Genomic DNA, 22,534 nt, shown 5'->3' with positions numbered 1-22,534 from the left:
TAGGGTGGTGAGCTTTTGATCCTAGGGTCCAGAGTTCCGCTATTGAATTAATACCAGGTGGGGTTAACTCGGCCTGTCATCCTTCCGAGGTGGGAAAAATGAGTGCCAGCATGCTGTTAGTGGCAGAGTGGCGACCCGTCCAGGATTGTGCCTAATAGCCAAGGAAACCGCTGAGACTGCACCAACACTCCACACAGAGAATGGTCCCAATCTCCTCCTCCGTTAATTTATCGGGTCCGGGTGGTCCCAAAGCCACCGGAAGCGCTCCATCCGCCATATTCCTTCTCCCACAACACAGAAAATCGTATTTGCATCACTACAAATACTTGGTCGAAGAAGGTGCATATTTCCTCCGAAAATTCCATCTTCCTACTTTATTTTTCTCTTTTCAGATTTGATTTTAGTCCATTCCTGGTTTAAAAAAAAAAAAAACACAAAGCATTGTTGTTGGAGTCGTTATGAAATGCCATCGTGTGCTGCTGCTTGCGTTGTCATGTCTGTGACGGCCGTGATCAAAGGAGAAGAGGAATCACATTTCATCGGGAAGTGGCATTCACCTTCGCTGCGAACGGTCCCATTCATTGGTTTTGGGAGCACAAAGATGGCGGACCAATGGCTTCCAAAAATTGGCTTCCCCTTCTATTCAATAAGTATAAGTCAGTGGGAAACACTCCCTTTGCCCCGGAAATGATTCCCATGGCTTCTTAAATACAATACAACATTCTTCCAGCCACTGGTTAACGTCTATCGCTCTGCTCATAATTTCATTCTTGTTTCCTAATCTTGGAAGAATCCCAGAAAACATTACGTCACAACCCATTCCTTTCAGCCGCTTTTCCAATATTCCTGAATGTATTTTTCAAAACCTTTGAGTAAACTTTCCCTGAATGCTTTGCTCCTCGGTGAACCACAAGCAACTTCTTTCAACCCTGACCCGACGCGATATGGTTTCTATATCTCGAAATTCTTCCTGCACAATGAAGAATCCACATGTTTAAGTCTCATTGGCCACAAAAAGGCGGCGGCGGCAGAAGTGAACCCATTGCGCTTCGCGTGCGCGGAGCTAATGAGGTCATTACACCTAAATTAGTGAATCAAATATGCCTCGTCACACATCAAAGTTACTCGTGTATATCCTGACACCAATTAAACGACGTATTCCTCACGTAATAAGGCGCGTCATGATCATCAACGTCGTGACGTCGTTCATCACGTCCGTTCGTCATCACGTCCGTTCGTCATCACGTCCGTTCGTCATCACGTCAGTAGAACGACGGAAGGTCAAGCCGGGCAACATGGCAGCGCCAAGAGTATTCGGCGGCCTACTTCGGCGACTGGTATTTTGGAGTTTACCATTTTGCACACAACTCATTTCCGTATAAACCCATATTGTTACTGTTCTTCATTGGTTTTTTAATCATTTCAGAAATGTTCGCGTGTTGTGAAGGTCGACACGCTCGATCGTTTGTCATTGTCAATGCCTTTGTGTACATGTTAGAATCGTGCATTAGAATACCCTTACACGGAATGCAGGAACCCATTACTCTCATCAAAGCTCTGCTCTTGCCTACATATGGTTTGTTGTCTGTGATGTGTATATATATATATATATATATATATATATATATATATATATATATATATATATATATATATATATATATATATATATATATATATATATATATATACAGGGTGAGTCAAAAGTAGCGCCCGATTTCTGTGTTTTTGGCTGTCAGATTCTTTCTGGGAAGTCATGTTGTTAATAATTGTTTTGCAGATTATTAATTTTCGTAATTTATTTATTTTTGATTTTGTTTTGCAGGTTATTGCTGCGAGTTTGGAAAGTTACTGAATTTGCACCAAATTGAGTTTAATGGCACAATAAACAGACACAATTGTGTCTACTGGGCCACGAATAACCCAAGAGCGACAGTTGAGAAGGAGGTAAATTTACCTGGAGTGACAGTTTTGGCAGCCATATTTAAATTAGGGATAATTGGACCCTTTTTTTTGAGGGATCTGTCACTGCAGAAATTTATCTGGATATGCTGCAAACCTTCTTTTGGCCCAGGGTACAAGATCAGGACTGTTATTTCCAGCATGACGGAGCTCCACCTCATCATGGACGTTATGTTCGTCAGTGGCTTGATTAAAATTTTCCCAGAAAGTGGATCGGCCGCCGCGGTCCGATCGAGTGGCCAAGCATGCTCCCCAGACCTTACACCTCCAGATTTCTTTCTTTGGGGACTCATGAAAGACCTTGTTTATCGTGAAAAGCCTCGTACCATTCAGGAATTGAAGGCTCAAATCACTGAAAAGTTTGAGGAAATTGATATCGAACTCTGCAGACGTGTGTGCCGCTCTGTGCCTGCTCGGCTGCAAATGTGCATCGATCACGAGGGAGGGCACTTTGAAAATTGCAAGTAAAACAGCTCTGTACAGTTCCGGAATAATTTTTTCTTGGATAAACATGTCATTCATTTATTTCTACCTTCTTGTACACTGTAATACAAATGGCAAACAAACAATCAACTGACAGAAATTGGGCACTACTTCTGACTCAATATATATATATATATATATATATATATATATATATATATATATATATATATATATATATATATATATATATATATATATATCCCCCCCCCCCCACCCCTGTACATAATTGCTTCCACTCATTAACCACGACACAACTGATTATACTGACTGATCACTTGCAGCATCTAATGGATTAATTGTTCGTGTTTTCATGGATATTGTCATTTGTTTCTTGCTTGCAGGGTGGATGCGGTGTCCAGGTCCGGCGGTCACTCCATACATCCCCGGCCATGAGCGTTCAGGTGTGCCGAACATCGTTCCTGGCGGCTGGGGTCTAATACTCGAATGTTTGGTTGTAGAGGTATTTCCCACCTGCTCAGTATTGTCAGGTGTGTGATTGACCAAAACGTACTCTGCTCTTCTTGGGTATTCAGTGGGAATGAAGGCTCACCCGGGTGTCACGGTGCCGTTTGTTTCGTTGTTTTCTGGGGAGAAGGGGTGAACAAAAATGGAAAAATGAAAATTGAGAAAAGGAAGAGAAGGGTTCATTGAGAGAGGAGTGGGGGAAGTATGGGAGCTGTTGGGAAGGAAATGTGCATTTATGGAGCAGATGTGGCAGTGGGAATGGGGCTTTAGAAATTCCTCCATATTTATATCCATGTAATAAACGTGTGTGTGTGTGTCAGGTGACTGTACGGGATGCCTTAAACCAAGCCATGGATGAGGAGATGGAAAGGGATGAGCGGGTATTCCTGTTGGGTGAAGAGGTGGGGCAGTACGATGGTGCTTACAAGGTAATGAATGAATGAATGAACCCTTTGCCCCGATGAAGAAGTTGATTCCCATTTATTTATTTATTTTTATATGTTCAGACTTATTTGTCTCCTAATCGTTTTCCAGCCGGTAAGCTCATTTTCATGGGGTGACAGGCTTTTTGCTGGTGCTCTGGTTTCACATCTCTTGGGGTGTGGTTCATGAGTTGTGCTGAACTGTTTTGAGGAAGCAAAAGGTGTGCATTAACGAGAGGTCAATGTTATTACTCCGTACACGCGAAGTGAAAAGTAGGATTAAGCAATTGATTCACTTTTGTCTATTTGTCTGTCTGTCTGTGAAGGTCAGTTTATGATTGAGGAACAACTTGATTTCAATTGAATATTACATTTTGAACACAAATCGGAAAGCGAACCTGTAGTTTAACAGGACTTTGGCACTGTTGTGGAATTTTGTTGTTAACTGACTCGGTGTAAATCCTACTACTCAATTTGTAATAAACAATTAATTCACTGTCTACAAAGGAAAGTACATTTTATCAGATGATTTTTATTAACATGGTACCATGGAGTCTAAAACACTGAGATGGTAAACATCCACAATGATTTGCACTGAGCTAAGATTACATTTCCTGGCATTTATATACTTTTGTGGGAGTGTAGGGGGCTGATAAGCATTTAGGCAAAATAATTCAAAATGCAATACGTGTCCACTAAGTTAGATGCGAATGACATAATCATGGCAAAAGTTGCAGCGTTATCAACCAGGTCACTTTAGCAAGACATTCCTTATATCAACATTTAGGTCAAAAGACTCTTGGGTAAAGGGAAACGTAACTGACAGCCAATTTGATTTGTAGCATAAAATTAAATTTATAAAGCACCAGCAACCATTATAATTGAGAGTACATTCATATAATTATTTTTCTTCCACAGCACTGAATTCATCCCTATTGTGCATGCGCAGAGAGGAGAGTGAGAATTATTTTAGCCTGTCTCACAATCAAACAAAATTGAAAATCTTTACAAATAGGAAACTTACTGTTTTTTTTAAGTGCAAGTACATCATAAAGGACACAAACAACAGGCACGAATAATTAATGTAACGTGTAAAAGAACAGGTAAAATTAATGTAAAAACACACATCAACGGCGGTAAACTTCCAAATGTTTTGTTTTTTTTCAATACAGCCTTTAATATCTTTATTTTATTTCAATTGAGTTGTATATATTTGAACACTGTAGAACACAAATCGTCTTTTTGGCACTTTCAAAACCCTTCCCTTTAGCAGTACTTGGACAAAATAATATGGCATTTTACATCATTGCGACCAACCAAATTTGCTGCTCGCAGACCCTGTCCATGTGCTTTTTTTTCCTCAACACTGCATGAGGTAAGGTGTTCTACGAGCTCTCTAGTGTTTGAGTTGTTTCGGCTTGGGTTGGATTCTTCAACAAAACAGCTTATTTGATGAACAGCAGAAACCAGCCCTGTATGACTGCATGCAGCTTTCTTCAGAGTTGTTGGAGATTAGTTTTTATGTTCCATATTCCATGTGTAAATGTCTGGTGTTGACATCTTTACCCCATCAAGACCCTGATTGAATGATTTATTCATGTAAACTTGGTTACAAATTTAACCAGTTATAAAATGTATATTTTGTACAGACTTTGGAAGTGCCACTGGATTTTGAGTTGATTTGAGGAGAATATTTTGTTCATATTTACTGGATGCTTATTGATCCATCCAATGTGTGAAATTTGTTTCCTTGTACCTGAATACACAACTTGTGAATCTGAGTGTCATATGACAATTTGATGGACTTTTTCCGCCCTGACGGGTGACTGCGCCTGGCCTTTCTGCCCCGACGCATGACTGCGCCTGGCCCTTCCGTCCTGATGCGTGACTGCACTTGGCCCTTCCACCCTGATGTGTGACTGCTCCTGGCACATTTGTAATTTCAGATCACCAGAGGGTTGTTGAAGAAGTTTGGGGAGAAGAGAGTGATTGATACGCCGATTACCGAGGTGAATCTTTGTGCAAATATTGTTTGTAAATGAGAACGGGAGGCAAAAAGATCTGAGAAACAAAATCTGTTTGGGAATTTCAGTTGCCTTGATTGCAACAATACAGAACTCTATTCTGATTGCATTCAGACCTTCAGGTTATGAGGCCTTTATGTGTGTGTTGACAAAGGTTTACTATCTCATGTTACTGGTAGGCTGCTGCATGACTATCGCTTGGCTTTAGGCATGGTAAAGCCAACCAGTACTTCACCATTAATGAATCATGACACTGAATTGTAATGGGGTGCACAAATATATGCTTTCTTTTTTGTTTGTTTGTTTTGGGGGGGGTTGCCTTTCCTTTTTCTTTCTATGCAAGGGGCCGTTTATTCTCTCATTGTACAGCATTTCCATTATCTTGCCATATTTGCATGCTTGAATCATTCCAAGATGAAAGTCTCCCTTTTTATTTTTAATCTCAAGTTGCAGGCAAATGGTGACACCCACAGCCATTCAGATTGACCTCCAGTAACAAAGGAAAGGAATGAAATGGCCATATAGGGGAGAGCTTCTTGAACTGCTGAAGTTTGGAGGCCATTCGGAAAGCAATCGGAGGCAGTTGATTCCAGAGTTCCAGAACAAAGAAAGAGGAAACTTCTCTCTGGTTGACTCAGGTCTAACAGCTGGCAGTATAAGTGAGCTATACCTCACGAGCTCACGGTATGCTCTCGAGTAGAATTTCCTTCGACTGAACTAGATCAAAGATGCATGGGGCTGGGGGCGAAATGTGAACAATATTCGATAATGGGATGATCTTTGGGATTTCTGATGAGTTTACAGTTGCAAAGTGTGAAAGTATTCTCTTCACTAGGAAAATAAATCACAATTTCTGATTAGTTTTTCTTGTAATAATTACATTCCAATATGGGACCTCCAGGAGATGTTGAAGACTTCCCCCACCCCCAGAATGATAATTGTGGAAGTCTGGATGAGGGATGTGCTTGACATGAAAAGAAAGGGAGCAATTATTTTGACTACTTGGAATGAGAAGGTCTTGGTTCGCAGTTTAAGTGTAGTTTACCTTTGGTGACTGGGAATAAGACGATTGAGATTTTAATTTAACAGGGAAGTGGAGTGGAGAGTCGAGTCATGGTGTGGGAGTGACTTTGTTCAGTGGTTTATATTTCGGTTTTTATCCTCGCCGAAGGAGAGAGTAATGCATTTGGGTGCGTTTGTTTTTTGTTTGTTATCTTGCCAAAACCAAGTTTTTGCAAGATATGTTAGTCAGCTTGTATGTTTTTTTTGTTTGTTTGTTTGTCTGTCTGTAATCACATATAAATCACTCTGCAGAGCACAGTTATCATTGGAGATTTTTGTAACTTCGCATATCAGAGTCCTATAGAGGTCCCTTTCAGCGCATAAAATTTTCAAGGTCACTTTGTCGCAAATCAGGGGAGTCAACGAAACCCTTATTTTTTGAGTAATTTTGATCGGATCTCTTCAAACTTCATGGGAATATAGTTCATGGTCTGGTGCTCAGCTGATTAATTTTTGGTGGCGATCGGCCTTGACCTTCATGGTTAGCGCCTGAGGTTAACCATTTGACCCCAAGGTCAAATTTTCAAGTTTTAGGAACCATATCATGTAATACCTCAAATTGAACACCTAGATGAGTGCTTTCTAGTTATGTCAAGCTTGAGACATTATGACGTTATGAGGCAAACGCATATTTTTCATGGTTACTCTGTAGAACTCTGGAAGAGTGCAAAACCTCTGCCGCCAATACTGCTAGGTCACTCAAGTGAACCTGATATCCTATTCATTCAATTTGACGTCAACAGTGCTCAGAGTTATAGTTTGCAACTTTCCCTTTTACTTTTAACTTTTACATTCTCAAGTCATTCGTCATAACTCGATTCCTTGAGACAGAAATTGATTTTATGTGGGTATATCCACCTGAAGTTCCAAAATCAGCCGCAATTATAATTTTGGCATGTTTTTTTTTTGTTGAAAATCACTTATAACATGTAGAAATGCAAAAAAAAAAATCGAAATTTTGTTGAAAACAATTTTGCTAAATTTTTTTTTCTCTAACAATTTTTTTTTGGGGGGGGGTTGAAATCACTTAAAACATGTAGAAATGCAAAAAAAGAAATCGAAATTTTGTTGAAAAAAAGTTGCAAAAAATTTTTTTCTCCAAAAATTTTTTTTGGGGGGGGGGATTAGAAATCACTTAAAACATGTAGAAATGCAAAAAAAAAAAAATCAAATATTTTTTCAAATTGGCCACCATAGCGGCCATATTGAATTTTGGACCAAGTCCAAAATCTAATGGCATGATCCTTGGACCATACCTAACCCCCCACCTAGTTTCGTCAAAATCCGTCGGAGTTTTTCCATAATACTGTTCACAAACAAACAAACAGAAAGGGGTGAAAACAGTAACCTCCGTCCATCTTCGATGGAACACTGTCTACCAACTGCCTTTGGAACCCCCCCTCCCTCCTTGCGCCGTACCCCCTTTTCTCTTCCCTATCCTCGAGGGCCCTTGAGACGGCATGCCATGTCCAGTCATGATCGGTTAAAACCTGGAGTTTATTTATTTATTTTGTATGCAGTCAAGGCTCACTGAAGAGCTGGGATGCAGAATGGATGTGGGTGCAACAGAACAAAAGGAAGAGTAGAGAGAGGGGGGTGTTGGGTGGGTGGGGGGGTGGGGTAAACACCAACAGCAGGGTTGACCAACAAAACAGAGGGAGACTTGGACAAATAATGGGTATGGGGAGGAATGAGTGGTAGGGGAGGATGCAAGGGGTGGACAAGATCGATACAGAAGTAAACTCTCAGGAAAGAAAAACTGGAAATTTGAAAGGAGGTGGGTTTGGGGGATGGATAAGTGGTTGGAGAAAAGATCATGGCTTTGGATGGGGGGTGAGCTGAGATGGTGGTGAACAATTGTCTTGAAGACTTGGAGGGAAGAATAAGATTGAAGAGAATGTGGAAGTTGGTTCCACAGGTGAGGAAAAAAAAAAAAAAGGAACATTAGTGGAGGTGAGCAGTGATCCTGGATTTTGAGAGTTTCATCAGAAAGGGGTTGTTGGTGGACTGCATGTGCCCTGCAGAAACCTGGGGGTAGCAACAAAGCACAGAAAGAGCAGAGAACCCAAGGCCATAAAGGAGAGGCGGCAGTAGACAGATCACCGAGTTGGCAAACAAATGGGCCATTCCCATTTTATCGTACAATGTTTGATTTTGCTCATTGTGTCCCCTTTAAGCTGTCTCAATAATAACTGATACTCAATGTCCAGCTATCACCAATGTTTTTTTGTTTGTTTTTTTATTGACACAATTATTGTTGTTATGAGAGACTGCTTATCAACCCCACTTTGTTTTGCAGATGGGCTTTGCTGGTCTTGCCGTTGGTGCTGCTATGGTATGTATTCATCTGTTTTGTAAACCAAGTTGTGTAGAAATGTAGATCCTGCTTTGAAAATGGTGTGTGCACATGCGTCCATCCGTCCTTCTATCCACGTATTGACGAACAAGCTTTCAATGCAGAATGGGTGGTTATTTGCCATCGACCACATGCCCGTAGGCTGGATTGCGTCCAATCTGCGAGTTTATGACATTCAACTTCAGCATGCAAGCCATCGACCAGGTAGTGAACTCTGCCGGCAAGACGCTGTACATGTCAGCAGGTTCTGTCCATGTTCCCGTTGTATTTCGTGGCCCGAATGGTGCATCAGCTGGTGTGGCAGCCCAGCACTCGCAGTGTTTCGCGGCTTGGTATGGTCACTGTCCTGGCCTCAAAGTGCTCAGTCCCTGGAACTCTCTTGATTCCAAAGGGCTACTGAAAGCTGCCATCCGTGATGATGACCCAGGTATATATATATTTTTCAACTTTTTTTTTGTGCTGATGTGATTTTGAGTTCACACTTTTTTTATCTTTTAGGAAGCTTCGCAGAAATATTAACCTGTTGTCAGGATGCTGTTTTGATGGATGCTGGCCTGGATCACAGTATATAAGATTCTTCTTGTGATATGGCCAGTGTTTATGAGCCAATTGTACTTAATAGGATTAGCTGTATGATTTAGTGGAGCTATTACCCTAGTTTTTACATTCTTAACTCCTTCCCTACTTCAGTGGTGTTCCTCGAGAATGAGCTCATGTACGGGGTGCCTTTTGATATGCCAGAAGAAGCACAGTCTCCAGACTTTCTGTTGCCCATTGGAAAAGCACATGTGGAGCGAACTGGTTGGTAGATGACGATTCTTTGCATGTATGCCAAAACAGTTTTCCTGCTACCTTATCAATGGTAACCAGATGCTGATGTATCCCCTCTGCATCCCCCACTTTCCCCATCCTCAGGACAGCATATTACAGTAGTCGCACACTCGCGCGTCGTAGGATTCTGTCTCGAAGCTGCAACAGCTCTGGCCAAGGAGGGTATTGATTGTGAAGTGAGTGATGACTGTTTCTTCATTTAATGTGAGAGAGTTAGCCACAAGTTCAACAACTAGCACTTTCGTTTGAGAATGGCATATTCACTTTTCGAGTTAACTTTCTTTATGTTCTTGTTACCAAAAGGTGATCAACCTTCGGTCTATCAGGCCATTAGATATGGCCACGGTTGAGCAGAGTGTGATGAAAACAAATCACTTGATTACAGTGGAGGGTGGTTGGCCTCTCTTTGGTGTAGGGGCTGAGATTTGTGCCAGCATAATGGAAGGTAAGGCCACAATAGTGAGCAGTTTCTTTGTAGTCATTCTCTTGGACACTCAAGCTACTTCAGCTTCTCTCTTCCCATTTGAAACCTTTCACCTTCCTCTCCCACCAGGTCCTGCATTTGACTATTTGGATGCCCCGGCCACGCGGGTTACAGGCGTTGATATCCCCATGCCGTACGCCCGAAATCTGGAAGAAATTTCCGGACCACAGGTCAAGGACATCATAATGGCTGCTCGTCGAATGCTCACGGGGAGAGAAGAAAGCAGGGCCACTGCCTGAAAGCAGGCATGGGTCTTGGGGAGGCATTAGGCTGGCACTGCTGCTTCTTGCTATGTAAATACAGAGTTGCCGCTCTGACCTTAAACCCACTTGCTGATCTAAAATGATCATCCAAGTAATTATTTTTTGTGGGTCCACATTTGCTTATGTCGTTAATCGGCCGTCACCTGTTAACTTGTGTTATTTCCCTTTAAACCTTTTGCACAAGTCCTCATCAAAGGATGATTGACATCCCTTTCTTTTCCCTTTTGTGATTGGTGATTACACGTGCCCTATAATACAGAAGTGCAAACATTGAATGTAGGTCACGTAACACAGGTTTCGGTAGCTTCTGTACAAAGTGCTAACTAAGGGAGAGTTTGACCTCTTGGATTACATCTGCGTGAGTGGATGTTTGAATCTCTGGTGTTTGTGGCCTGGAGTGCAGTCCTTGACATGTTTGCTGCATGGTTTTTGTTCAATTATTGTTTGAGGTTACACAAGTGATACCTGGGAACACTTTCAAGGCTCAGGATTCCTGTTACATGGAAGTTCATTTTCCTTTTTTTTGTTGTTGTTGCGACCTCCAATCATTTGAAATGTCGATAAGGAGGAAAATACAGCCACAAAAACTTGGAGCACTTATCAACTCTCCCCCCCCCTCCTCCCCCATTTGTCTCTGTCATATGACAATCCTATTGATTTATGTTGGGTCTTTATTTGTACTTCGTCATTTGCAAGCATTGCAAAATTACTGTTTGGTAGTTTTGGTTCAATAGTCAATGCTTTCAGGCAAACTCAGGTGAAAGTCATTAGCTAAGCTCTTCCCAGGATTGGTTCATGTGGGCATGGCACACTTTACTTTCACATTTACTTGTCTTTTATGCAATAAAGTTGTTTTCTCCTCTCTCGTCGAAAATGGGTTCAGTGTTGTGTCAGTCTCGTGCTCAAGATTGAATCTTGTGGCTTGCATTTGCATTCCCAGTGGTAACTCGTGCTGTAATTTGGCTAGGATGCCACTGATAACTCACTTCCTCTTCTTTGAAAGAAAGGGATGTTTAACATCCCCGAGCTAATCCAAGCAGACAGCACACCCAGCCCAACGTCCATCCGAGAGACGATACGTCGATGCCTCGCCCCGCCTGTAAAACAACATTGTGACAGTTAATTGTTAGGTCAAGATTCAAACCCAGGCGAGTTGGCGTACCTCTAGGGCTCTCGGCCATCCTATTATGCCACTGGCCTCTCTCTGATGTGAGAGCAACAGACCTTGGGTTTGAGCCATGTCGTGGGAGATTCAAATACTTTAGATAGCTGTAGAATCCAGGAGAGACAGATGTGTTGCTGGGGTGCCAACCCATAGGGTGTCGCAGCACTCTACTGAGCTATGGACAAAGGCCTTGTTGACAGAGTTGTATTGATTTTTCAAGGACAGAATTGGAACTATAATGGATGCCAAGTTCTTCATTCCTTATTTGTTTTTCTTCTTATTTTGCCCCCTTATTAAGGAACTGTGTTGGCTATTTGTTTTGTACATCTTAGAATAATGTGGAATATGAGTTTTGAGGCTTGTGGAAGAGTAGAACAAAAGTAATCTTTCAACAAAAAAACGTGCATTGCAGAAGAGAGGAGAGGCATAGTGTCTCAGCAGGTGTAGTGCTTTATTTTAAAAGGTTTCATGTCTGTGTGGAATGGCATCTGCCAAGCGGAGCATGACTGGGTGGTCAGAATGTGGGCCTTTGATCACGTGATGGGTGGTTTTTGTTTGTTTGTTTATTTTTTTTTTTAATTAATAATAAAAATGTCTTCTGAAACGCATTAGCCCTGGTGTTGTCCCTTAGATGCCCAATATACATCTGCTATTTTGCTCTTGTGCTTTGTATTCCTAACAGTCTTACCAAGCTGCATGAGATAGAAGCCATTATTGGCAATGCATAAAAGACTTATGTGGCCATTTAACATCAAGGGCCTCCTTTCTCCACACATCTTATTCCGGAAATTTATGGTGATGGAATCATCCACACCTACTTTTAGGGTATTGTAGCTACTATCGTTCATTATATGTGATGTCGCAAACCTGTGGGTTTTCTGCCACTCACATAAGGCCTCGTTAATTCGCTCGGTGTTGCATGCAAGGACAGTCGAGCCGTTTCATTTGCGTCTGACCTTGAACTCCAGGATATATAGTTGGTGCTTCAATCAGGTGAGAGTGAGCAGCCTTTACACGTGGGGAATGCTAAATAAATGTTTGTTTGCTCAGAGGTGAATTGGGAACTTGTAAATCCATAAATTGGCTTCTCTTCCATTAGCCTCCATTTTGTAAACAAAATCAACAAATGTAGACAAAGTCTGACATTCTAATACTTTGGGTTGAATATAATATGTACAATTGGAATTTCAAAATGATCGCCAAGGGTAAGCCCATCCCGCCTGGGTAGACTTACCCTTGGTGATCACGGGCGATCGCCCATGATTTACCCTTGGCCCGCAATCCAATGATGGCCATGTCTTCTTTTTTAGACCACCGTATGACCTTGACCTTCAACATTTAGAGAGTAAATGTAAATTAAGAAAATGTCCCCATCTACAATCTATCCATAAAACTAAACATCATGAAAATAGGAAGAAAATTATTCAAGTTATGATCAAAAACGTTTTTGTTAATTAGGTCACAAACCAAAAAAGTAGGGCAAGGACTAATCAAATATCTGGTTCACATCAGTGCAGATCTATTCTTATGAAGCAAGAACATCTTCGAAGGCCAAGTGGTCTTCATGATTCCGCATTGGCAAAATTGAGCGATGACAAAAAAAAAAAAAACCCAATGGGTTTTTATTTATTTATTCATTTTTCAGGCTGCCATTTCATCTTGACCTTTAACTTGGAGCAGTATGATGTAAATCAAGCATAGATGCGACTTGCTCTGATCTATCTGGAGAGGGCAATTTAGTTCTGATCTGACAAACCCGAGTCGAGTTGTGGGGACAAATAATAAAATGTCTAATTGGGTCATGACCTTTAAAATTAGGTCAATGTTTAAAAAGTTATGTCAACCCCGCATACTTTTTATTCCCATTATTGATGCAAAATTTAATTCTGAAAGTCCCAGCCAGCTCAGAGATACAGTTTGGAAATTTTGAGTGTCTTGATGTACAGAAAGAATAAAGTAAAATAGTTTTCTAAATGATGGTTTAGTGCTCCTGGGGCTTAACCTTTAGGTGGTTGGCTTAAAATCTTAGGGTCTTGAGTTTTAGCCCTTGTGGTGGCGTTAAATAACACCAGGTGGGTTGATTCATCCCATCATCTTTCCGAAGTAAGTCGTCAAAATGAGTACCAGCTTACTGGAAATGGGGGAACTGCATCAGCGGCATGGCCACGCTCCCAGAAATGATGCAACACGCAGCCACAAGCTGCATACAAAATAATAATAAAGTACGCCTGAGTGTAAGAAACTGTGGTGCATTTCCCTTATGACTTATGCTATAGGGGGAGGTTTAATCTTCGATACCAATATATATCAGTGTGTCTCTTCCAAAACCATGAAACCTAACGACCTCAAATTTGCATGCATACTTCAAAAACGCCAAGGAAGTGCGTGAGTGAAAATTGGGTGTTTGGGTTAATTAAAATACCCCTTTTGAAGATAATTAACGGCATTATTTAATTATATCCTTCATCAGGCGATCCTCGGACACCTCGCTGCCGATGGGGTCTGAAGGCACATCCTGGTTTACCTCGCTGGGATCTTGATTCATCATTTTTGTTCGGCCTGCTCAATGTCGTGAGTTGGAACAGTCCGTAAACGGTTTCTTAACAACGAAGCGTTCAAATTTTTCTCACTTTCCTCCCTGATATCATCGAATGCCTCATCTACGTACCTACGAATCGCTGTGTACATCGCTTTTGTAAGTGTTATAGTTTTCAAATTTGGGGCTCGGAGCGATTTTTGTCTTTTTGTAATTCATTACAGGATGCCATTTGCGATGATCTACCCTCACAGACTAATTAAAGTATATAATCAAAATATAATTTCTGTTTTGAGGATTGCAACAGGTGGACTAAATAAAAGTCCAAACGTGACGTGAAATCTGGGAATTTGAAGAAATCGACATGTTTTTGTTTTTACTAGCAAGTCTCGTTAACCAATCAGCTTGCCATGCTAGCTGTTCCTTAGCAACCATTTTGTTGGAGAACTTAACCGACCTGGCCAGCGCTCGTCAAGGTTTGAACTCTGTAAGCTTCCATGGCAGGACCACGGCCTGGTTCTCCGTGAGGACATCTCCAGTTAGGAGGGCAAAATAAACGAGAGGATTACAACGAGTTCAAGAGAGTGTTGGACAATGTTTTCAGTGACTGCACAATACAAAAGCAATGAATCTCCAGACTCGGGAGGATAGTCAAGAGGTACGCATGACTCGCTCTAAGCTGTCTCGCCGAGGTTCGAATCCCAACCCAGTTATAAACTGTCATCCTGGTGTTTCACAGGCACGGTGATTCATTAATGGTGGGTGCTGTCTCTCGGATGGAAGGAAAGTCATTCTGACCCCATTTATTGATCTTTCTTTCCCTCTTTGTCGTACTTTGTAGCCGCTGCGGACACAATGAATTTGTTTGGGGGAAATTATCGCAGGAGGATCCAGTAAACCTGAAAACGACGGCCGGGACAGCATTTGTTGGAGTACCACGATGGCAATGTTTCCATGGAGACCGCCACGTCGTTAAGCGGTGCGGAGCACTCCGTTCCGTTTGGGTGTTTGCTTGAACGTTTTGAATCGAGCAAGCCGCTTGAAAAGCGATAGCAAGCCGCTTGTTTACGGAAAACACACCCTGAAATTCCACGGTCGATGTCAGTTAAACTTTATGAAAGAGGTTTCCTTATTGTATATTATATATAGAGATTTTTTGCTAATAGGTATACTGATGTCGTTATTCCGATCGATGGTGGTTTTCAGTGTAATTTATTATAGGCGGTGTATAGCCATAAAGCGTCCAACGAGGCTGGTCGCGATTTTTTTTTATTTTTTTTCTGTCATCTCTTTTTCTACAGCGAACAAAATAATTGCACGTACAAAACATATAATTCTGAAAATCGTATAGCTTTGCCGAAAATAAAAACTTTGCAACAGAACTCATTAAACCGGTTTATTTGAGATTCCAATAAGCGCCCAAACTTACTTCCGGTGTTTACGTACACAGTCCAGGCTTTTGTTAGCACAGTCATTGACATTAAATTTGATCATCTTGTCGCGGTCACTTTCAACAGATTTACTCAAACGAGGCCGTCGTTCCGCTGCCGTTAAAAACGTCGGCTCTGATTCAAACAACACTGAGGTAATTTTAAACGGTGATCTATAAAAAAAAAAATCTGAACGTTTTTCCAGTGGAGATAATGACTAGTTTGGTGGATGCTTCAAGCTGCCTCGGAGCGGCCAAGTTTCTCCTGCTCGTTTCGGTCTTGCTGCACCTGTTCGTCTGTCCTTACACGAAGGTAGAAGAAAGTTTCAACCTGCAGGCCACGCATGACGTCATCTACCACCGCTGGCGTTTGCAGCAGGTGCGTCTACTTTTTGTTCGTTATAACAACGTCTCGTATTATTATTGTGGGTTTAGCACCGCTGAGATTTCGATCCGACATTTTAAAATAATTTAAAAGGGTCGCTCAAGAAGGTAGTTATCGATCACGCTGATTTTTTTTTACAAGGGTACACCTCAAACCCGCTGCCTTGCTCAGGACCGAAAATAATTCCTGATGCATTTGAACTATCGACCTTTGGACCGGTATTAACTCCGAATCTATGCATAACCACTTCTGGAAGCTCAGCATTTGAAATAGGACAGAGCACGGCCAAGCAACCATAGGTTGGCAACCATTACCTGTGCTTGCTGGGCCTAATGGCCTCCTGCTGCGTTGAAGCTCCTTGCAAAGGAACTCCTATTGTATTATCCGAGCAGACGGAGCAACCGGCTTAATCCAGAGGGTTACAAACGATATGATGCGAGATGCTATCTGCAGAACTTTATGTTACCTGCCCATCACCTAGGTACAGGGTATCTATCTATAATTCCAGCAATGTGTGTCTGTGTCTGTGTCTGTGTGTCTGTGTCTGTGTGTCTGTGTGTCTGTGTGTCTGTGTGTCTGTGTGTCTGTGTGTCTGTGTGTCTGTGTGTCTGTGTGTCTGTGTCTGTGTGTCTGTGTCTGTGTGTCTGTGTGTCTGTGTCTGTGTGTCTGTGTCTGTGTGTCTGTGTCTGTGTGTCTGTGTCTGTGTGTCTGTGTCTGTGTCTGTGTCTGTGTGTGTGTCTCTGTGTGTCTGTGTCTCTGTGTGTCTGTGTGTCTGTGTGTCTGTGTGTCTGGGTGTCTGTGTCTCTGTGTCTCTGTGTCTCTGTGTGTTTGTGTGTCTGTGTCTCTGTGTCTCTGTGTCTCTGTGTGTCTGTGTCTCTGTGTCTCTGTGTGTCTGTGTCTCTGTGTCTCTGTGTGTCTGTGTGTCTGTGTGTCTGTGTGTCTGTGTGTCTGTGTCTGTGTGTCTGTCTCTGTGTCTCTGTGTGTCTGTGTCTCTGTGTGTCTGTGTGTCTGTGTCTCTGTGTGTCTGTGTGTCTGTGTGTCTGTGTGTCTGTGTCTGTGTCTGTGTGTCTGTGTCTGTGTCTGTGTGTCTGTGTCTGTGTGTCTGTGTCTGTGTGTCTGTGTCTGTGTCTGTGTGTGTGTCTGTGTGTCTGTGTGTCTGTGCGTCTGTGTGTCTGTGTGTCTGTGTGTCTGTGCGTCTGTGTGTCTGTGTGTCTGGGTGTCTGTGTCTGTGTCTGTGTCTGTGTCTGTGTCTGTGTCTGTGTGTCTGTGTCTGTGTCTGTGTGTCTGTGTGTCTGTGAGTCTGTGTGTCTGTGTGTCTGTGTGTCTGTGTCTCTGTGTCTCTGTGTCTCTGTGTCTCTGTGTGTCTGTGTCTCTGTGTGTCTGTGTGTCTGTGTGTCTGTGTCTGTGTCTCTGTGTGTCTGTGTGTCTGTGTGTCTGTGTGTCTGTGTGTCTGTGTGTCTGTGTGTCTGTGTGTCTGTGTCTGTGTGTCTGTGTCTGTGTGTCTGTGTCTGTGTCTGTGTGTCTGTGTCTGTGTGTCTGTGTCTGTGTCTGTGTGTCTGTGTCTGTGTCTGTGTGTCTGTGTCTGTGTGTCTGTGTCTGTGTCTGTGTCTGTGTCTGTGTCTGTGTCTGTGTGTCTGTGTGTCTGTGTGTCTGTGTGTCTGTGTCTGTGTGTCTGTGTGTCTGTGTGTCTGTGTGTCTGTGTCTGTGTGTCTGTGTGTCTGTGTCTGTGTGTCTGTGTGTCTGTGTGTGTGTCTGTGTGTCTGTGTGTGTGTCTGTGTGTCTGTGCCTGGGGGTCTGTGTGTCTGCGTGTCTGTGCGTCTGTGTGTCTGTGTCTGTGTCTGTGTGTCTGTGTCTGTGTGTCTCTGTGTCTCTGTCTGTGTGTCTGAGTGTCTGTGTGTCTGTGTGGCTGTGTCTGTGTCTGTGTCTGTGTCTGTGTCTGTGTCTGTGTGTCTGTGTCTGTGTCTGTGTCTGTGTCTGTGTCTGTGTCTGTGTCTGTGTCTGTGTGTCTGTGTGTCTGTGTGTCTGTGTCTGTGTGTCTGTGTCTGTGTGTCTGTGTCTGTGTCTGTGTGTCTGTGTGTCTGTGTCTGTGTGTCTGTGTGTCTGTGTGTCTGTGTCTGTGTGTCTGTGTGTCTGTGTGTCTGTGTGTCTGTGTGTCTGTGTGTCTGTGTCTGTCTGTGTCTGTCTGTGTCTGTCTGTGTCTGTGTCTGTGTGTCTGTGTGTCTGTGTCTGTCTGTGTGTCTGTGTCTGTCTGTGTGTCTGTGTGTCTGTGTCTGGCTGTGTGTCTGTGTCTGTCTGTGTGTCTGTGTGTCTGTGTCTGTCTGTGTGTCTGTGTCTGTCTGTGTGTCTGTGTCTGTGTGTCTGTGTCTGTGTGTCTGTGTCTGTGTGTCTGTCTGTGTGTCTGTCTGTGTGTCTGTCTGTGTGTCTGTCTGTGTGTCTGTCTGTGTGTCTGTCTGTGTGTCTGTGTCTGTGTGTCTGTGTCTGTGTCTGTGTCTGTGTGTCTGTCTGTGTCTGTGTCTGTGTGTCTGTGTGTCTGTCTGTGTCTGTGTCTGTGTGTCTGTGTGTCTGTCTGTGTCTCTGTGTGTCTGTGTGTCTGTGTGTGTGTGTCTCTGTGTCTCTGTGTCTCTGTGTCTCTGTGTGTGTGTCTGTGTGTCTGTGTGTCTGTGTGTCTGTGTGTCTGTGTGTCTGTGTGTCTGTGTGTCTGTGTGTCTGTGTGTCTGTGTGTCTGTGTGTCTGTGTGTCTGTGTGTCTGTGTGTCTGTGTCTGTGTGTCTGTCTCTGTGTCTCTGTGTGTCTGTGTCTCTGTGTGTCTGTGTCTCTGTGTCTGTGTGTCTGTGTGTCTGTGTCTCTGTGTGTCTGTGTCTCTGTGTGTCTGTGTGTGTGTGTGTCTCTGTGTCTGTGTGTCTGTGTCTGTGTCTGTGTGTCTGTGTGTCTGTCTGTGTCTGTGTCTGTGTGTCTCTGTGTGTCTGTGTCTCTGTGTCTCTGTGTGTCTGTGTCTCTGTGTGTCTGTGTCTCTGTGTGTCTGTGTGTGTGTGTCTCTGTGTCTCTGTGTCTCTGTGTCTCTGTGTGTCTGTGTGTGTGTGTCTCTGTGTCTCTGTGTCTCTGTGTCTCTGTGTCTCTGTGTCTGTGTGTCTGTGTGTCTGTGTGTCTGTGTGTCTGTGTGTCTGTGTGTCTGTGTGTCTGTGTGTCTGTGTCTCTGTGTCTCTGTGTCTCTGTGTGTCTGTGTGTGTGTGTCTCTGTGTCTCTGTGTCTCTGTGTCTCTGTGTCTCTGTGTCTCTGTGTCTCTGTGTCTCTGTGTCTGTGTGTCTGTGTGTCTGTGTGTCTGTGTGTCTGTGTGTCTGTGTGTCTGTGTGTCTGTGTGTCTGTGTGTCTGTGTCTGTGTGTCTGTGTGTCTGTGTGTCTGTGTCTGTGTGTCTCCGCGTGTGCTCTGTGTGTGTGTCTGTGTGTCTGTGCCTCTGTGTGTCTGTGTGTCTGTGTGTGTGTGTGTCTCTGTGTCTCTGTGTCTCTGTGTGTCTGTGTGTGTGTGTGTGTCTCTGTGTCTCTGTGTCTCTGTGTCTCTGTGTCTCTGTGTCTCTGTGTCTGTGTGTCTGTGTGTCTGTGTCTGTGTGTCTGTGTGTCTGTGTGTCTGTGTGTCTGTGTGTCTGTGTCTGTGTGTCTGTGTCTGTGTGTCTGTGTGTCTGTGTCTCTGTGTGTCTGTGTGTCTGTGTCTGTGTGTCTGTGTCTGTGTGTCTGTGTCTGTGTGTCTGTGTGTCTGTGTGTCTGTGTCTGTGTCTGTGTCTGTGTCTGTGTCTGTGTCTCTGTGTGTGTCTGTGTCTGTGTCTGTGTGTCTGTGTCTGTGTGTCTGTGTTTCTGTGTCTGTGTCTCTGTGTGCGTGTGTATGTGTGTGCGTGTGTGTCTGTGTGTCTCTGTGTGTGTGTCTGTGTCTGTGTCTCTGTGTGCGTGTGTCTGTGTCTGTGTGTCTCTGTGTCTCTGCGCGCGTGTCTCTGTGTGTCTGTGCGTCTGTGTCTCTGTGTGTCTGTGTGTGGGTGTCTCTGTGTCTCTGCGTCTGTGTGTCTGTGTGTCTGCGTGTCTGTGTGTCTGTGTGCCTGTGTGTCTGTGTCTGTGTCTGTGTGTCTGTGTGTCTGTGTGTCTGTGTGTCTGTGTGTCTGTGTGTCTGTGTGTCTGTGTGTCTGTGTGTCTGTGTGTCTGTGTCTCTGAGTGTCTGTGTGTCTGTGTCTGTGTCTGTGTCTGTGTCTGTGTGTCTGTGTGTCTGTGTCTCTGTGTCTCTGTGTCTCTGTGTCTCTGTGTGTCTGTGTGTCTGTGTGTCTGTGTCTCTGTGTCTCTGGGTCTCTGTGCGTCTGTGCGTCTGGGTGTCTGTGTGTCTGTGTGTCTGTGTGTCTGTGTCTCTGTGTGTCTGTGTGTCTGTGTGTCTGTGTGTCTGTGTGTCTGTGTGTCTGTGTGTCTGTGTGTCTGTGTGTCTGTGTCTGTGTGTCTGTGTCTGTGTGTCTGTGTCTGTGTGTCTCTGTGTCTGTGTGTCTGTGTCTGTGTGTCTGTGTCTGTGTGTCTGTGTCTGTGTCTCTGTGTCTCTGTGTGTCTGTGTCTCTGTGTGTCTGTGTCTCTGTGTGTCTGTCTGTCTCTGTGTGTCTGACTGTGTCTGTGTGGCTCTGTGTGTCTGTGTGTCTGTGTCTGTGTGTCTCTGTGTCTCTGTGTGTCTGTGTGTCTGTGTGTCTGTCTGTGTCTGTGTCTGTGTCTGTGTGTCTGTGTCTGTGTCTGTGTGTCTGTGTCTGTGTGTCTGTGTCTGTGTGTCTGTGTCTGTGTGTCTGTGTCTGTGTGTCTGTGTGTCTGTGTCTGTGTCTGTGTCTGTGTGTCTGTGTGTCTGTGTGTCTGTGTGTCTGCCTGTCTGTGTGTCTGTGTGTCTGTGTGTCTGTGTGTCTGTGTGTCTGTGTGTCTGTGTGTCTGTGTGTCTGTGTCTGTGTGTCTGTGTGTCTGTGTGTCTGTGTGTCTGTGTCTGTGTGTCTGTGTGCCTGTGGGTCTGTGTCTGTGTGTCTGTGTGTCTGTGTCTGTGTCTGTGTCTGTGTGTCTGTGTGTCTGTGTGTCTGTGTCTGTGTCTCTGTGTGTCTGTGTCTGTGTCTGTGTGTCTGTGTGTCTGTGTGTCTGTGTGTCTGTGTCTGTGTCTGTGTGTCTGTGTGTCTGTGTCTCTGTGTGTCTGTGTGTCTGTGTCTGTGTCTGTGTGTCTGTGTGTCTGTGTCTCTGTGTGTCTGTGTGTCTGTGTCTGTGTCTGTGTGTCTGTGTGTCTGTGTCTCTGTGTGTCTGTGTGTCTGTGTGTCTGTGTGTCTGTGTCTGTGTCTCTGTGTGTCTGTGTGTCTGTGTCTGTGTCTCTGTGTGTGTGTCTCTGTGTCTGTGTCTGTGTCTGTGTCTGTGTCTCTGTGTGTCTGTCTCTGTGTGTCTGTGTCTGTGTCTGTGTCTGTCTCTGTGTCTGTGTGTCTGTGTGTCTGTGTGTCTGTGTGTGTGTGTGTCTGTGTGTCTGTGTGTCTGTGTGTCTGTGTCTGTGTCTGTGTGTCTGTGTGTCTGTGTGTCTGTGCGTCTGTGTGTCTGTGTCTGTGTCTGTGTCTGTGTGTCTGTGTGTCTGTGTGTCTCTGGGTCTCTGTCTGTGTGTCTGTGTGTCTGTGTGTCTGTGTGTCTGTGTGTCTGTGTGTCTGTGTGTCTCTCTGTGTCTGTGTCTGTGTCTGTGTCTGTGTCTGTGTCTGTGTCTGTGTCTGTGTCTGTGTGTCTGTGTGTCTGTGTGTCTGTGTGTCTGTGTGTCTGTGTGTCTGTGTGTCTGTGTGTCTGTCTGTGTGTCTGTGTCTGTGTCTGTGTGTCTGTGTCTGTGTCTGTGTGTCTGTCTGTGTCTGTGTCTGTGTCTGTGGCTGTGTGTCTGTGTGTCTGTGTGTCTGTGTGTCTGTGTGTCTGTGTGTCTGTGTCTGTGTCTGTGTCTGTGTCTCTGTGTCTCTGTGTCTCTGTGTGTCTGTGTGTCTGTGTGTCTGTGTGTCTGTGTCTGTGTCTGTGTCTGTGTCTGTGTGTCTGTGTGTCTGTGTGTCTGTGTGTCGGTGTGTCGGTGTGTCTGTGTGTGTCTTTGTGTGTGTCTGTGTGTCTCTGTGTCTCTGTGTGTCTCTCTGTCTGTGTGTGTGTCTGTGTGTCTCTGTGTCTCTGTGTGTCTGTGTGTCTGTGTCTCTGTGTGTCTGTGTGTCTGTGTCTCTGTGTGTGTGTCTCTGTGTGTCTGTGTGTCTGTGTGTCTGTGTGTCTGTGTGTCTGTGTCTCTGTGTGTCTGTGTCTCTGTGTGTCTGTGTGTGTGTGTCTCTGTGTCTCTGTGTCTGTGTGTGTCTGTGTGTGTGTGTCTCTGTGTCTCTGTGTCTGTGTGTCTCTGTGTCTGTGTGTCTGTGTGTCTGTGTGTCTGTGTGTCTGTGTGTCTCTGTGTGTCTGTGTGTCTGTGTCTGTGTGTCTCTGTGTCTCTGTGTCTCTGTGTGTCTGTGTCTCTGTGTGTCTGTGTGTCTGTGTGTGTGTGTCTCTGTGTCTCTGTGTCTCTGTGTCTCTGTGTCTCTGTGTCTCTGTGTCTCTGTGTCTCTGTGTCTCTGTGTCTGTGTGTCTGTGTGTCTGTGTGTCTGTGTGTCTGTGTGTCTGTGTGTCTGTGTGTCTGTGTCTCTGTGTCTGTG

The 22,534-nt window shown here is 44.1% G+C and overlaps 2 protein-coding genes across 5 annotated transcripts in view; both read left to right on the top strand.

The window, feature by feature from the left end:
• The first annotated feature begins 1,190 nt into the window (after window positions 1–1,190).
• Window positions 1,191–12,128, top strand: PDHB (pyruvate dehydrogenase E1 subunit beta). Its single transcript, XM_085850653.1, has 10 exons — window positions 1,191–1,337; window positions 2,790–2,849; window positions 3,234–3,341; window positions 5,282–5,344; window positions 8,721–8,756; window positions 8,919–9,204; window positions 9,468–9,578; window positions 9,693–9,784; window positions 9,912–10,053; window positions 10,162–12,128. Exons 1-10 carry the CDS (start codon window positions 1,296–1,298, stop codon window positions 10,329–10,331), a joined length of 1,110 nt encoding a protein of 369 aa, XP_085706779.1. The 5' UTR covers window positions 1,191–1,295; the 3' UTR covers window positions 10,332–12,128.
• Window positions 12,129–15,457: 3,329 nt separating this feature from the next.
• The window catches only part of ALG12 (ALG12 alpha-1,6-mannosyltransferase), a 30,357-nt gene continuing 23,280 nt past the window's right edge, over window positions 15,458–22,534 (top strand). For 2 of the 4 annotated variants that reach the window (XR_015050768.1, XR_015050767.1), the window contains exon 1: window positions 15,458–15,864. Coding sequence is in view for 1 of the 4 variants with exons in the window: in XM_085852401.1 (XP_085708527.1) it covers window positions 15,700–15,864 (165 nt within the window). In the remaining 3 variants the exon portion in view is untranslated. Of the gene's footprint in view, window positions 15,865–16,213; window positions 16,352–22,534 lie in introns of those variants that run through there. The other 2 variants (XM_085852401.1, XM_085852402.1) reach the window with 2 other exon arrangements.

The sequence above is a fragment of the Eptatretus burgeri genome, chromosome 13 (genome assembly GCF_056783735.1).
Source record: "Eptatretus burgeri isolate ZD-2024b chromosome 13, Ebu_testis_v1, whole genome shotgun sequence".
Classification (NCBI taxonomy): Eukaryota; Metazoa; Chordata; class Myxini; order Myxiniformes; family Myxinidae; genus Eptatretus; species Eptatretus burgeri.
The sequence above is the reverse complement of the archived record's forward strand: the minus strand, read 5'-3'. Positions and strand labels throughout refer to the sequence as shown.